General features: G+C 37.0%; 1 protein-coding gene across 3 annotated transcripts in view; it reads left to right on the top strand.

Moving 5' to 3' along the window:
- The window catches only part of LOC126283955 (protein still life, isoform SIF type 1), a 1,235,171-nt gene that overhangs the window by 1,116,779 nt on the left and 104,846 nt on the right, over positions 1 to 13,546 (top strand). For all 3 annotated transcript variants that reach the window (XM_049982390.1, XM_049982392.1, XM_049982391.1), the window contains one exon: positions 8,793 to 8,963. In XM_049982390.1, coding sequence (XP_049838347.1) covers positions 8,793 to 8,963 — 171 coding nt within the window. The remainder of the gene's footprint in view (positions 1 to 8,792; positions 8,964 to 13,546) is intronic.

Below are 13,546 nucleotides of genomic sequence, written 5' to 3'. Positions count from 1 at the left end.
ACTGTTCAGCATCAGCTGTTTATCTCCAAAGATTTCCCTGGTGCTCATAGAAATGTAACAGTCAGCTGCCATGTTTTTTATAAATTCACACAATGGCTCAAAGGTGCAGCCATTTTTATAGTAAATGAGATATCAGTGACTTAATAATGGGTTGGGGTGGTTTGGTAGTTGGTGTAATTCTGTTCTATGATAGGTAATTTAAAATAAAACGAAAATGTTTCTCATTCTCATACATGGCATTGAGAATATGAATCTATGGACCATGTGTCTGTAGAACTGATTGATGGGTATCATCCTTAATGTATATGGATAATACATTTGTTTTTGGCCACTTTCTGAGAATGTTTGTGATCTTTGAATCTTTGAAAGCCTTTTCAAAACATATATACACCACCACACCAACCAATATAATGCAGTAGTTAAGACACTGGAGACACATTTAGGAATATCAGAAGGTCAGACTTCAGTTTCTTGCCTGGCCATCTATATTTACAGATTTTGAGGTTTCCCTTAAAACACTTATGACAGGTGTCAAAATGTTTCCTTTGAAAAGGAGATAACCAACTTCATTCCACATCCTTTCCTTGTGACTTGACTCTAATGATATTGTCATGAATGGTGTCATTGGACCTTAGTCTTCTCATCATATCATCATATGAATGGTTGAAAGGTACAAACGAGCACACCATCATACACAAAATTTGGACTTTAATTTAGTGTTATCAGTGTGTATGTTAACTGTGGCTGACAGATTTCACACCATCTCATCCTTTGAGCAGAGCAAGAACATAAGAAAATTTCATGACTGTGCTGAGAAACCTATCTGTATGAAGTGAAGTGTAAGCTAATTGAAGTTCACAGAAATTTGGCAATGAGAGCAGGGCAGAAGAAAACTCTCATTCCACCTGACATTTTGGGAATAATGGGGAAAAAATCATGGTTTGTGGATTTGCAAAGATAGATAATTACTAAATTTGTGCTGTTGATTCCTGCCTAGTGCTTCCCTTTAAAGAATTAACCATCAGTGAAGGCATAGAGCAAATTATACTTGACAGATAACTGGCTAAGGAAATGTTCAACTTGACAAGAAAAGCTTATACAGGATGAGTCACTAACTATTGACTTCTAGAATAACTCAAGAAGTATGACAGTAGCTTGAAAGTTTGTGGGACAAATGTTGCATGGACAATGGGGTCCGTAAAATGATGTTGCTTTTTGTGGGTAGGTGGGGTTGCTTCAGAGATCTGAAGGTCTGCTTTCTTTGATTTTTTTTTTCTTTTTCTTTTTAATTGGATGCTATAGTTTGGTACTTGTTTTCTGATAGCGGCTATCGAGACGAATCCAATGATGTGTAACATTAAGGTCTTTGAAGGTCAATGAAGGTCACAAAGGTGGCATGAATGTCCATTTACAGAAGGTGTTCGAAGTGATGACCATTGGTATCAGTGCAGTGCTGCAATCTTCTTATCATGGATTGGGAGGTATTCCTTATCACATTGGCACTTATCAAAGCACATGCTCTTACAATTCTCTCTCATATTTCATGCAAATCGCAAATATTCACCAAATACGGCATATCCATCTAACGTACTATTGTCATGTAAACACCATTCGATGGTTTCACAATACAACACTAATAGAAACGGTAAGACTAATATCATCGAATCAAGCGAATGTGAATGATGTATTCCTTCAAAGAATAAGTCGATATGTTTCTCATTTATGGAGAATACCAAAGAAATTCAGTGACAGCTAGAGACTTATATGCTGAAAATTGTCTCCCCAACATACTCAGCCTCCATGTCATAAATTTAAATATGTGTATGATAAACTGAGAACAACAGGATCTTTAATGCACTGTAAACATGTCCAGTAAAGGAAAGTTACTAACAAGGAAATGGATATTGGTAATCTTGCCTCTGTGGTTCAAGATCCTTGTGTTAGTTATCATCAAATTGCAAAGGAATCTGGTATGAGCTTGAGTAGTGTTGTTTGTGTTCTGCATTGCCATAAATATCATCCTTACCATATCACTCTCCACCTAACTGGTACAGATTGTATGCATTGCATTGAATTCTGCTGATGGGCTCAGCTTCAGATTCAGAGGGGTGACCCATTTATTAAATTGATTTTATTTACAGACAAAGCTACAGTCATGAACTGTGGAAAAGTTAATTTGCGTAACATGCATTATTGGGCATCTGGAAATCCATGTTGGATGCAGTAAGTTGCACACCTAAAACCATGGCCGGTGAATGTATGGTGTGGGATTCTGGAGGACAGAATTATAGGCCCCGTATTTCATAAATTGAAATCTTAATCGTAGGAAGTACACCGCATTCCTGCAAGAAACATTAGGTCTGTTTTTGGAAGAAATACCTTTAGGAACAAGGAACAGAATGTGGCATCAACATGATAGGTTTCCAGCATATTTTTCACTGATTGCTAGAAATGAGTTGCAGAGCAATTCCCAAATCATTGGATTGGATGCGGAGGAGATATGTCATGGCCGGATTGTTTGCCAGACTAGTCGCCTCTGGATTTTATCTTGTGGGGATTTGTAAAAGACATTATTTATAAAGACATTGCAACTGCACCTGAAGATATGGGAGAGAGAATTGTAGAGCATGTGCTCGGATAAGTGCCACACAATCCATGATAAGAAGATTGCAATTCTGCATTGATAGCAATGGTCATCACTTTGAATACCTTCTGTAAATGGACATTCACGCCATCTTTGCGATCTTCAGTGACCTTCAAAGTCCTTACTGTTAAACATCATTGGATTCGTCTCGATATCCGCTATCAGAAAACAAGTACCAAACTATAGCATCCATTAAAAAGAAAAATAAAACAAAGCTGACCTTCAAATCTCTGAAACGATCCCACCTAGCAACAAAAAACCAACGTCATATTATGGCCCCTGTTGTCTCATGCAAATTTGGCTCAGAAACTTTTCAACCCCTATCATACTTCTGGAGATATTCTTGGTGGCAATAGTTAGTGACTTACCCTGTATAACTACAACATCCAAAGTGGTAGCGATTTAGAGAAAATTTATCACTATATTTTCTTCACAACAAGCAGTATACTAAGATTTTTATAAGTGTGGCAGAATGAATACATAAACATATCAGCAGTTGAGAAATAAGCACAACAAAATGCAGAGCACTTAACATGATTTGTAGTGTGGAAGTGAGAAGACTTGATGTTGTTGTTGTGGTCTTCAGTCCTGAGACTGGTTTGATGCAGCTTTCCAAGCTACTCTATCCTGTGCAAGCTTCTTCATCTCCCAGTACTTACTGTAGCCTACATCCTTCTGAATCTGCTTAGTGTATTCATCTCTTGGTCTCCCTCTACGATTTTTACCCTCCACACTATCCTCCAATGCTAAATTTGTGATCCCTTGATGCCTCAGAACATGTCCTACCAACTGATCCCTTCTTCTGGTCAAATTGTGCCACAAACTTCTCTTCTCCCCAATCCTATTCAATACTTCTTCATTAGTTATGTGATCTACCCATCTAATCTTCAGCACTCTTCTGTAGCACTACATTTCGAAAGCTTCTATTCTCTTCTTATCCAAACTATTTATTGTCCATGTTTCACTTCCATACAGCACTACACTGCATACAAATACTTTCAGAAACGACTTCCTGACACTTAAATCTATAGTCAATGTTAACAAATTTCTCTTCTACAAAAACACTTTCCTTGCTGATGCCAGTCTACATTTTATATCCTCTCTACTTCGACCATCATCAGTTATTTTGCTCCCCAAATAGCAAAACTCCTTTACTACTTTAAGTGTCGCATTTCCTAATCTAATTCCCTCAGCATCACCCTACTTGATTCGACTACATTCCGTTATCCTCTTTTTGCTTTTGTTGATGTTCATCTTATATCCTCCTTTCTTTGCTTAGAACTGGGTTTCCATCTGAGCTTTTGATATTCATGCAAGTGGTTCTCTTTTCTCCAAAGGCCTCTTTAATTTTCCTGTAGGCAGTATCTATCTTACCCCTAGTGATGTACGCCTCTACATCCTTACATTTGTCCTCTAGCCATCCCTGTGTAACCATTTTGCATTTCCTGTTGATCTCGTTTTTGAAACGTTTGTATTTCTTTTTGCCTGCTTCATTTACTGCATTTTTATATTTTATCCTTTCATCAATTAAATTCAATATTTCTTCTGCTACCCAAGGATTTCTACTAGCCCTCGTCTTTTTACCTACTTGATTCTCTGCTGTCTTCACTAGTTCATCCCTCAAAGCTACCCATTATTCTTCTACTGTATTTCTTTCCTCCATTCCTGTCAATTGTTCCCTTATGCTCTGCCTGAAACTCTGTACAACCTCTGGTTTAGTCAGTTTATCCAGGTCCCATCTCTTTAACTTCCCACCTTTTTGCAGTTTCTTCAGTTTTAATCTACAGTTCATAACCAATATATTGTGGTCAGAGTCCACATCTGCCCCTGGAAATGTCTTACAATTTAAAACCTGCTTCCTAAATCTCTGTCTTACCATTATATAATCCATCTGATACTCTTTAGTGTCTCCAGGCTTCTTTCATGTATACAACCTTCTTTCATGATTCTAGAACCAAGTGTTAGCTATGATTAAGTTATACACTGTGCTAAATTCTACCAGGCTTCTTCTTCTTTCATTTCTTACTCCCAATCCATATTCACCTACTATGTTTCTTCTCTCGCTTTTCCTACTATCAAATTAGCTTTCTGCTCCCTACACATTTACTGTTGTCTTATTTCCTTATTTTTACTCAGGCAGTAATATATCTTGTCTGTCAGGTAAGTCTGTCCTCTCACTTTGTATACAGCTGTAGAAAATTAACTTCTCCTGCCATTCTACTGTTAGGAGAAAGCAGAAATAGTTACACTTTTGGTTCATAAAAAATTCAGAAATATTGAGAAGTACAAATTAGTAGTATTCATGCTCCTATATTAGATTGATATATGAAGCAAGCAACAACTCTCCCTTAAATAAGGATCCTGCTGAGAATCTTAGAAAATGTAAGATGGTTAAATGGGTCAAAGGCTTCTGTTCAGTTACTCATTGACCAATCTGCTGTTGCAACAGAAAACAGCAAAAGGAAAGCTGAAGCTTTAAAGTTCACATTTGAAAAGTCATTAACACTGGAACGTTGCACACACATACTATAATTTGACTGCTCTACAAACTCCTATATGGAGCACACAGAAATAGGCATCATTGACATTTAGAAGAAACTGAGAGAACTGAAAACAAAGAAGTCACCATGTCCAGATAGAATAACAATTCAGTTTTACAGAGGGTATTCTTCAACATTGATCCCATAATTAGTGCCAATCTCTTGCCCAGTGCAAAATCCCAAGTGAGTGGAAGAACAACCAGGTAGCTCCCAGACTTTTAATGGAGATCTGAGCATACAGAACTGTTTGTCAGATATATGACTGGTTGAAAGAATTTTTAGATAGTAGGATCCAATACATTGTTCTGGATGGCAAGTGTTCATCAGAGAGAAAGGTATAATCAGCATGCCTTAGGGAAGTCTGATAGGAATGCTCTTGTTCTCTGTATATGAGGGCTAGAACGTAAATAGTTGCAACTTGTTATGTACAACTTATACAAAGTAGATGCATGTTTCAAAGTTGTGCTCACCTTCAGAGTAGTCACAAGAATTGTGTATAACCTGTTGCCAGTGATGTGGAAGTTGTAGGATACTCTTAGGACTGCTAGTTGTGTTGATAGTCCAAGTGGAACAGTCTGTTACTTAACCTAGTGGTTGCTCAGTCTGACATGTTGTGGTTGTGTATTGATCACAAGACCAGAACTGTAAAATGAATACAAAATTAATTTTAAAAACTTATTTGTGAAGATCAGTTTGAAATGGAAAATGGTCAAAGCAACAATTCTCCCTTTTTGTTTAGTAATGGAAAGAAAACAATGAAAACTCAGGCTACCTTCTTAATATTTGCAGACACAGAGACAGCCTTTGACATTGAAAAATGGAATAAGATGCCCCTGTCCTTAGACAGATGGGGCTAAATAAGAAATATATGAGCAATCTACAACTATTGAAACCAAGTGGGAGTAACAGAAGTGGAAAATCAAGAAAGGAAATACACTGTGAGCTTTTTATGGCAACACTTTTTGGAAATGATGATAAAACATTTGTTTCATAGATTTTTGACACATTGTAGTTTGTGTAACTTCCACAGTTTCAATAGTTCATAGTTAAAATTGTCATCTCCTGCTAACGTGTTTGAGCTCTGATCATTCAGTGATTTGTTATACACTGGCTGTATCCCTAGTACTATTCCTTTCATATTAATTTCCTCCTCTTTTTGACACTTTGGGACAGTTCTTCTCCATTTCACATGCCTTTGAAATAACCTTTCCATCTCTCAGCCCTCTTGTTCCTGCAGATACCAGACTTTTCTCATCTACACTTTATAATTTAACACCACGATTGAATTCTTGCCATACCCATACCAGCCTAGCATCGTCGACTGTGGCAGTCCTGTATTGTCTCCCAGAGCTCTACTACATCACGTGGTAGAGGCAGTACATACGCCAGATCTTTAATGCGTCTCCACAGAAAAAAAGTCCATTGTACAGCTGCAGTACACTTGTTTTTGTTGAACTCCAACACACAGAAAGCTCACTCTGCACCTGAACTTTCCACGTTTGTGACTACCGCTGACTATCAGCAAATTTCCAAACTACACTATGGCTGTATAGATGAAAAAAAAAATTCAGGGTTTCTTTTCAAAGTGACATATGTATGAAAACTGTACAATGTTTGATTCTTGTGCAATAAATAATAGAAAGTGTTCCCATACTTAATGTACACCCTGTACTTGACAGCTGGCCGGAGTGGCCGAGCAGTTTTAGGCACTTCAGTCTAGAACCATGCGACTGCTACGGTCGCAGGTTCGAATCCTGCCTCGGGCATGGATGTGTGTGATGTCCTTAGGTTAGTCAGGTTTAAGTAGTTCTAAGTTCTAAGGGACTGATGACCTCGGATGTTAAGTCCCATAGTGCTCAGAGCCATTTGAACCATTTTTGTACTTGATGTGGTGATTACAATAATATATCACATAGTAAACACACATGAATCATTGTAAATCAGGTAACACATGAGAAAAAAAGTATTAAATATATACGAAGATATACCATACGCACTGCAACATTAACACATCTGAAAGGAGAAACACAAAATCTCATGAAGTAAAAAAAAATCCATTAATGAGGTAAGATGTACACACTACAGTCAAATTAGTGCACTGAAGATTCCTCAGTCACTCCAGGGCTACACCAGAGACATTGTGGATGTCTTTAATTCCTCCTCCTTTGAAAGTGTAAATTGCACAATTTGAAATATGGTCCCTGGTTTAAAGTTGACCACTCTTACAGAAAGGATAATTTGCTAGATCCCACTTTGTCATTTAGCTTTTACAGTGACCCACTTCAGTCCTCATTTTGTTTAATCTTGTCCAGTGTCTTCTTGGGAGGTCAAAACCATAAACTCTTTTGATCACAACAGCAATAAGGATTCCATTTTGTTGTGTGTTTCTTCGCTGACAATCCATTTCATCCTCAAAAACTTCTAATCTTTGTATGGTTTTCCAGAGAGATATCCTCAACTTCAGTTGATCCCTTGTGTGTAAATGATGATGACTTGGGAGGTGGCTGTGGTTTGATATCTTCTTTTTTTATTGCAGCTTTGTGTTCGATATTTGGTGGTTGGATATTGACTAGCACTGGTAGCCAGGTTGTGGGGGTCAGTTTTGGGTGGACCAGTTATGATCCTCCTCAATTCAATGAACAGCCCATCATCTTTTATGTGTGGGTGCTCATTGCCCATACTGGGATGCAGTATTCAGCAGAACTACTACTGACCAGTGCTAGTGCCAATGTGTGCAATGTGTTTGCATTGCTCCCCTTGAGCTGCCTGCTATTTTTGGTAGTATAGTTGGCTGAACATGTACCGGCCTCCCAGCCCTAGTGAAGACAAAGAAACTGTAGGGATGGGCTATTATGAGCCAGCCTGGAGGAAGATATAAATACAATTCTTGTTAATTTCATTCTTATGCATGCTATCTCAGTCTTAGACCTGTCTTTCATTAATAAACTGAAGTTATCCATAGCTTTTGTCCCTCTCCTTTTTCTGTAACTATGATGCCATGGCCTGCATTAATTGTTTCTTTCTGTGTTATATCGCACTATTGAGTTCAGTACCTGAATCTGCTTGTCCTCATTAAGATACATGTTGAGTGAGTAATGATAAGGAGAAATAATATATAATTTTCCTATGCTTGCTCACTCAATGTACTGTATGTTGTAAAATTATCTAATTTGAAATCCATGTAATTCATCTCCTATGTTTATTCCCTTTCACAGAAGATAAATGGCAGTTTGACTATGCTAAAACTGTATGTGTTTCATAGTAATATTTACTGTATCAGCAGAAGTTACAAAGCATGCCTAACCTGCTAAAGACTTTTCATATAAAAGTATTTGATTACTGCTTTCACTGAATGCCACAAAAGTGTGTCTGGTATCTATGGAACAGATGAAACAGTTACTAAATGTCCTCTTGTATAATATTGTGACTGAATCAGAAACTTTTTCTTCAGTAAATACTTAATTGTAACATTTGAAATGCAGTAGTCGTGGAATAAGCTTAATTGTTGAATTATTCCTCATTTTCAACAAACCAGTGTTTGCTGTATGATAAATGAAATATTTATTGGATGTTTTAAGTTAATCTGTTTACTCTTCCTCTTTTGACAGACTGCTCATATCTACCTGAGGGATGCAATGTCTGTCGAGGAATTTCTGGCAAGCGCGTGCGGTCGGAAGAATTTAAACCCGATGGAACATTTTGTACGGGTCAAGAAAAGACGAGACATGGAAGACCACAATTATTTCGTTCCTCATCGGACGGATCTTATAGAGACATATGTATGTTAAGTACAAGTTCATAACACAGTTTTTAAAACATGCAAGATGTTTTTAAAGTTAAACATAGTGTCCTTATGAAGAAATATTGAAGTTTTCTTTAGTTATAGTTTAAATAGATATTATATGGTGCTATATGTTACTAGTGTTGTAACTGATTACCAGAATAAGGCAGGTCACTAATATTATCATTGGCATTGCCAGTAGTGAAATGGCTCTTGATCTGCTCTCATGCAAATGAAAGTAGTCGTTTAGGTTACTGTTAACAAGGTAAAGTAACTGACAGCTAAAAAGTTCATGCTTGTAAATAGTTTGACATCTTTTCAATGTCAAGATACATATTTTATCTATAATAACAATATTACGAAAAGGATAGATTGCCATTTGCCATGTAGCGGAAATCTTGGATTGCAGACAGGCACAACAAAATGACTGTCAAACAGTTAAGCTTTTGGCCAAAGAAGGCCTTCATCAGAACTAGACAACATACACATGCTCACTCACACAAAAGCAACTCACACACATGTGAAGGCCTTTTGGCTAAAACCTTACTTATTTGACAGCCTTTTTTTTTTTTTTTTTTTTTTTTTTTTTTTTTTTTTTTTTTTTTTTTTTTCTTTCGCTACATGGTGAGAAACGAACTAGTACTTCACAAGATTGTCATTATTCAGTCCTGGATCTTCCATTGCTTGTAAATTTATGGTTAAATAGATTAGGGAAAGGCTACCACTCACCTTTAGTGGACTGATGTGTGGAGCATACGAACACACAAGAACAAACACTATTCACACTGTCTTTCAAGCTGTTGTTCCTTTTCTGGTAATCTGAGTGTGACGAAATTTCAAATAAGCAAATCGTAACATTGTCATATCTCCTGTACATCAGACAACTGTTCTGAAATTGTGTGTATTATGAGATGGAATAAAACACATTTCACACTACTAGAAAAAGAACAAGACCTAGAAAGCTAGAGTGAAGAGTGTGACCTGTTATGTGTCACTACACTCCACACATCAGTTTGCTGTAAGTGGTTTGCCTTTCTCTCATTCTGTGCATTGTTTCATCCAAGAATTTCCATTATTGTTGTATGATGAGCAACTTTCCAAAACACTCAACCTCACAGAAAGTTAAATTTTTCTGACAAATGTAAAACCTGTACAGTAAAAATAATTTTACTATTTTTTTCAAAATGTGTACAAAATATATCTGTAGGGCTACTGATAAAAATGTGTAATTTTTTGATTTGATGTCAAGGTATGAGGAGTGTTCTGATTAAATGTGGTTTGTTATGTTTTAAGTGGATGATATGCCTTTTCATGTTAGCTGTTATGGACATATTGAATTTTGACGAGTTTTCAATAACATAGAACTGGTAATTTTTTTTTAATTCACTTTTTTAAATTAAATAAAGCACATTAACACCAGAAGCAGAAACAAAAACTTTAATGTGCTCCATTTCCTGTTCTTCAGAGATAGCACTTTGAATCTATTTGATACTTTGATGAAAGTGTATCCACATCTGCCTAATGGCAGAAAGCAGTTTGAAGTGTGTTTCAGATTTCACATCAGTTCCCCATTTGTGTATCATGAATTGCTTCTGATGAATCATTTTCAGATCACTGACCCCATTTGCAGGCTTCAAGTTTTTCATAGTTTAATGTAATCAGATATTTCCAAATCTTTCACCAAAATCTTTCTTCACCCACTTGTGCATAACCTTCTTGGTATGTGTTTGGATTCAATATTTCTGAAGTTTTGTGAAGTTTCTTTTCTACTCCATCAAAACTTCAGTCAACAGATAAAAAGGAGGGTATTCAAATTGGAAATCCTGGAAGTACATCAGTTAAGGTACTAAAGATTTTCTTCTAATTAAAAATGCAAAAATCAATGAAAAAGTCACTCCAACTCTCCATTGTACTGAATTACAGCAAGCCGTTTCTCACACACTGACGTAGTTTTCTTTACACACCACCATGTTACAGGCTACAATTTGGAGCCCTCTAGTGGCATTAGGTCATGGAGCATTCTAATTTCACTATTGCACTGCTATAACTGAATAGTTGTCTGCAATGTGAAATAAAAATCAATGCTCATAGATTGAACACTGCTGGTGAAATCTTTATGTTGAAGGAGCTTTCTGGAAATCGAGTGTCATTTTATGATTTGTTCATGTTTCATTACATCATTCCTTCATAAAATTTTTATAAGTAATTGGTGGTCAACTTCTGTTATGTATTCCAATTTAAAAGGTTTATCACTGTGGATTTCTAGAATATTAGAAACAGCATCAAATTAATGAGAATAAATACTAAACAAAATTATTTTTGCAGTTATCAGTTTATTTTTAAGGTGCATAAATTACTCAAAATTCTTGAGCTTATTTTTTCATGATATATTCCTTCTGGATCTTTGGGAAACACTCACTATTATTCACATGAAATTTCATAAAATTTAAACTGCAAATATGATATTACCACACATACACACACACACACACACACACACACACACACACACACACACACACACACACACACACGTGGCTGGCATCCGGACCTTGACGATACATCTGCCGTTCTGTTGACTTCTCCTTGTTGTTCCTTGGTCTGTCTGAGTTAGCTCTGTCAGCATCTCATCACAATGAATGAGATATTGACTCAAAGAGATAGTAAAGAAGTTAGAATGTTCTGTCACGGGTCCTGGGTATATGATTTTGTAGCAAGAATCATTAACACAACACAGTTTACTGCATAATAATAGTTGTTTATTGTTAAATAACATCTGTTTTTTACCATTCTCAAGTCTGCATTTTCTAAATAGTTCTTAACTCTGTAGTATTGATTATTTAAGAAATTTAGGGGACAGCGGGGAAATACCGTGCACGTAAGCCATTTTTCAAATATTTCGTATTTTTCGAACTCAATTAAAATGCTGAACACTTTTTTTTGGGCAAGAAATTAATGCCCCACAAGTTTATGACTTCATATTTGCTATATTACATCGATTTACATTCCTACAGCTGTTTTACAAAAGTGTTACATTGCACTGTATTACCCCGAGGGGTGGTGTAATACCGTACAATATATCTTATGATACAGCATTGCACATAAAATGAAAGAAACTCTGTAAAAATAAATCAAATTAAGAAATTCAAAATTCAGAATTTATTTAGAATTGAAACACATAAATTTTACAACTTATTAAAGTTTCTAAAGACAGAAAATCCTTTTACTGGTAAAACAAAATTATTGGATTTTCTTGTCAACTTGTCTCTGAACACATTTATCCCCTGTTTTAATGGCAGTAGTCGCAAATCTAGTTTCCAGCTGTGTCACATGCACTACACAAGGAAAACTTGTAAGATGACACACATACACACACACACACTTCCAAATATATAGTTCACGAAAATTCCAAAAGAAATTACCATATGTGGCAATACCATTCACCACGGGGCAATACCGTGCTTCGGGCACGGTATTGCCCCAAGACAACATGACTCACCATTTTAAATTCTAACCCAACAATCACGAAATTTAACATATAAAATTTGATGTGCTATTACATATTTCGCTCACCTCTAGACTTATATCTTCAGATTTTATAAGAAAACAGTCGAAATCAGTTGTAACCAATTGTCGAAGATGTCTGTGCCATTGAACGATATAGACCCCTTTGTGTCTGATTATAGTTACTTCCGCTATGTGGCAGCGCCATGCAGTGCTCTTTGCACTCTCTGGGAAACTGGATAAAGCGGTGCTCGGTATTTCCCCACTGTACGGCATTGCCCCGCTCTCCCCTACTTCAACTATTAGCTTAAATACTAGGATTTTAATTTTCTTTTAATCTCCTTGGACAATTATTGTACAGTTTTATTCCCTTACAGAAAATACAATCCTGCTCCCGATCCTGCACCCTGTGGGTCATTCCCTTGTGGTCATCTTAGGTGCGAGACCTGTCCCACACAGCCACCCACTACTTCCCACTGTGTTACAGTCATAAGCATTTCTTACCCTATAAAAGACAGGGCCAGTTGTAAAAGCACCCATGTTACGTATTGACAATGTTGCAATTATTGTGCAGTATTCCATGTGGCCATGACAAGCAACCAATAGACTGCACATATGAATGACCAATGCCAAGCTATTGTAAACCACAAACTAAGCAGTCCAGTTGCCAAACATGCTGTGCACCACAACACAAATGACTGCAACAGCTGCTTCACTACATGAGCCATACGGATACATTATTCCAGCTCCTCTGAGCTTCACAGATGGAAATTGTCTCTCCCACATATCCTACACTCTCACAATCACCCTAGCTTAAACCTCCGCTAATCTATTTCCCTTTGTCTCACCTTAAATTTTTCCTTCTCTCTTCTGTTCACATCACTCCTACCCCATTCAGATCATGTACTGCCTTATCCCACCACTCTTCCTCCCTCCTGCTCCCTCATAAGGGCATATTCTCTCTCTCCCCCTCCCTCTCTCTCTCTCTCTCTCTCTCTCTCTCTCTCTCTCTCTCTCTCTCTCTCTCTCTCTCTCTCTCCCTCCTCCCTCCCCTTCTTTCCCCATTGTACATCCCTC

This window comes from Schistocerca gregaria, chromosome 8 (genome assembly GCF_023897955.1).
Source record: "Schistocerca gregaria isolate iqSchGreg1 chromosome 8, iqSchGreg1.2, whole genome shotgun sequence".
Classification (NCBI taxonomy): domain Eukaryota; kingdom Metazoa; phylum Arthropoda; class Insecta; order Orthoptera; family Acrididae; genus Schistocerca; species Schistocerca gregaria.
The sequence above is the reverse complement of the archived record's forward strand: the minus strand, read 5'-3'. Positions and strand labels throughout refer to the sequence as shown.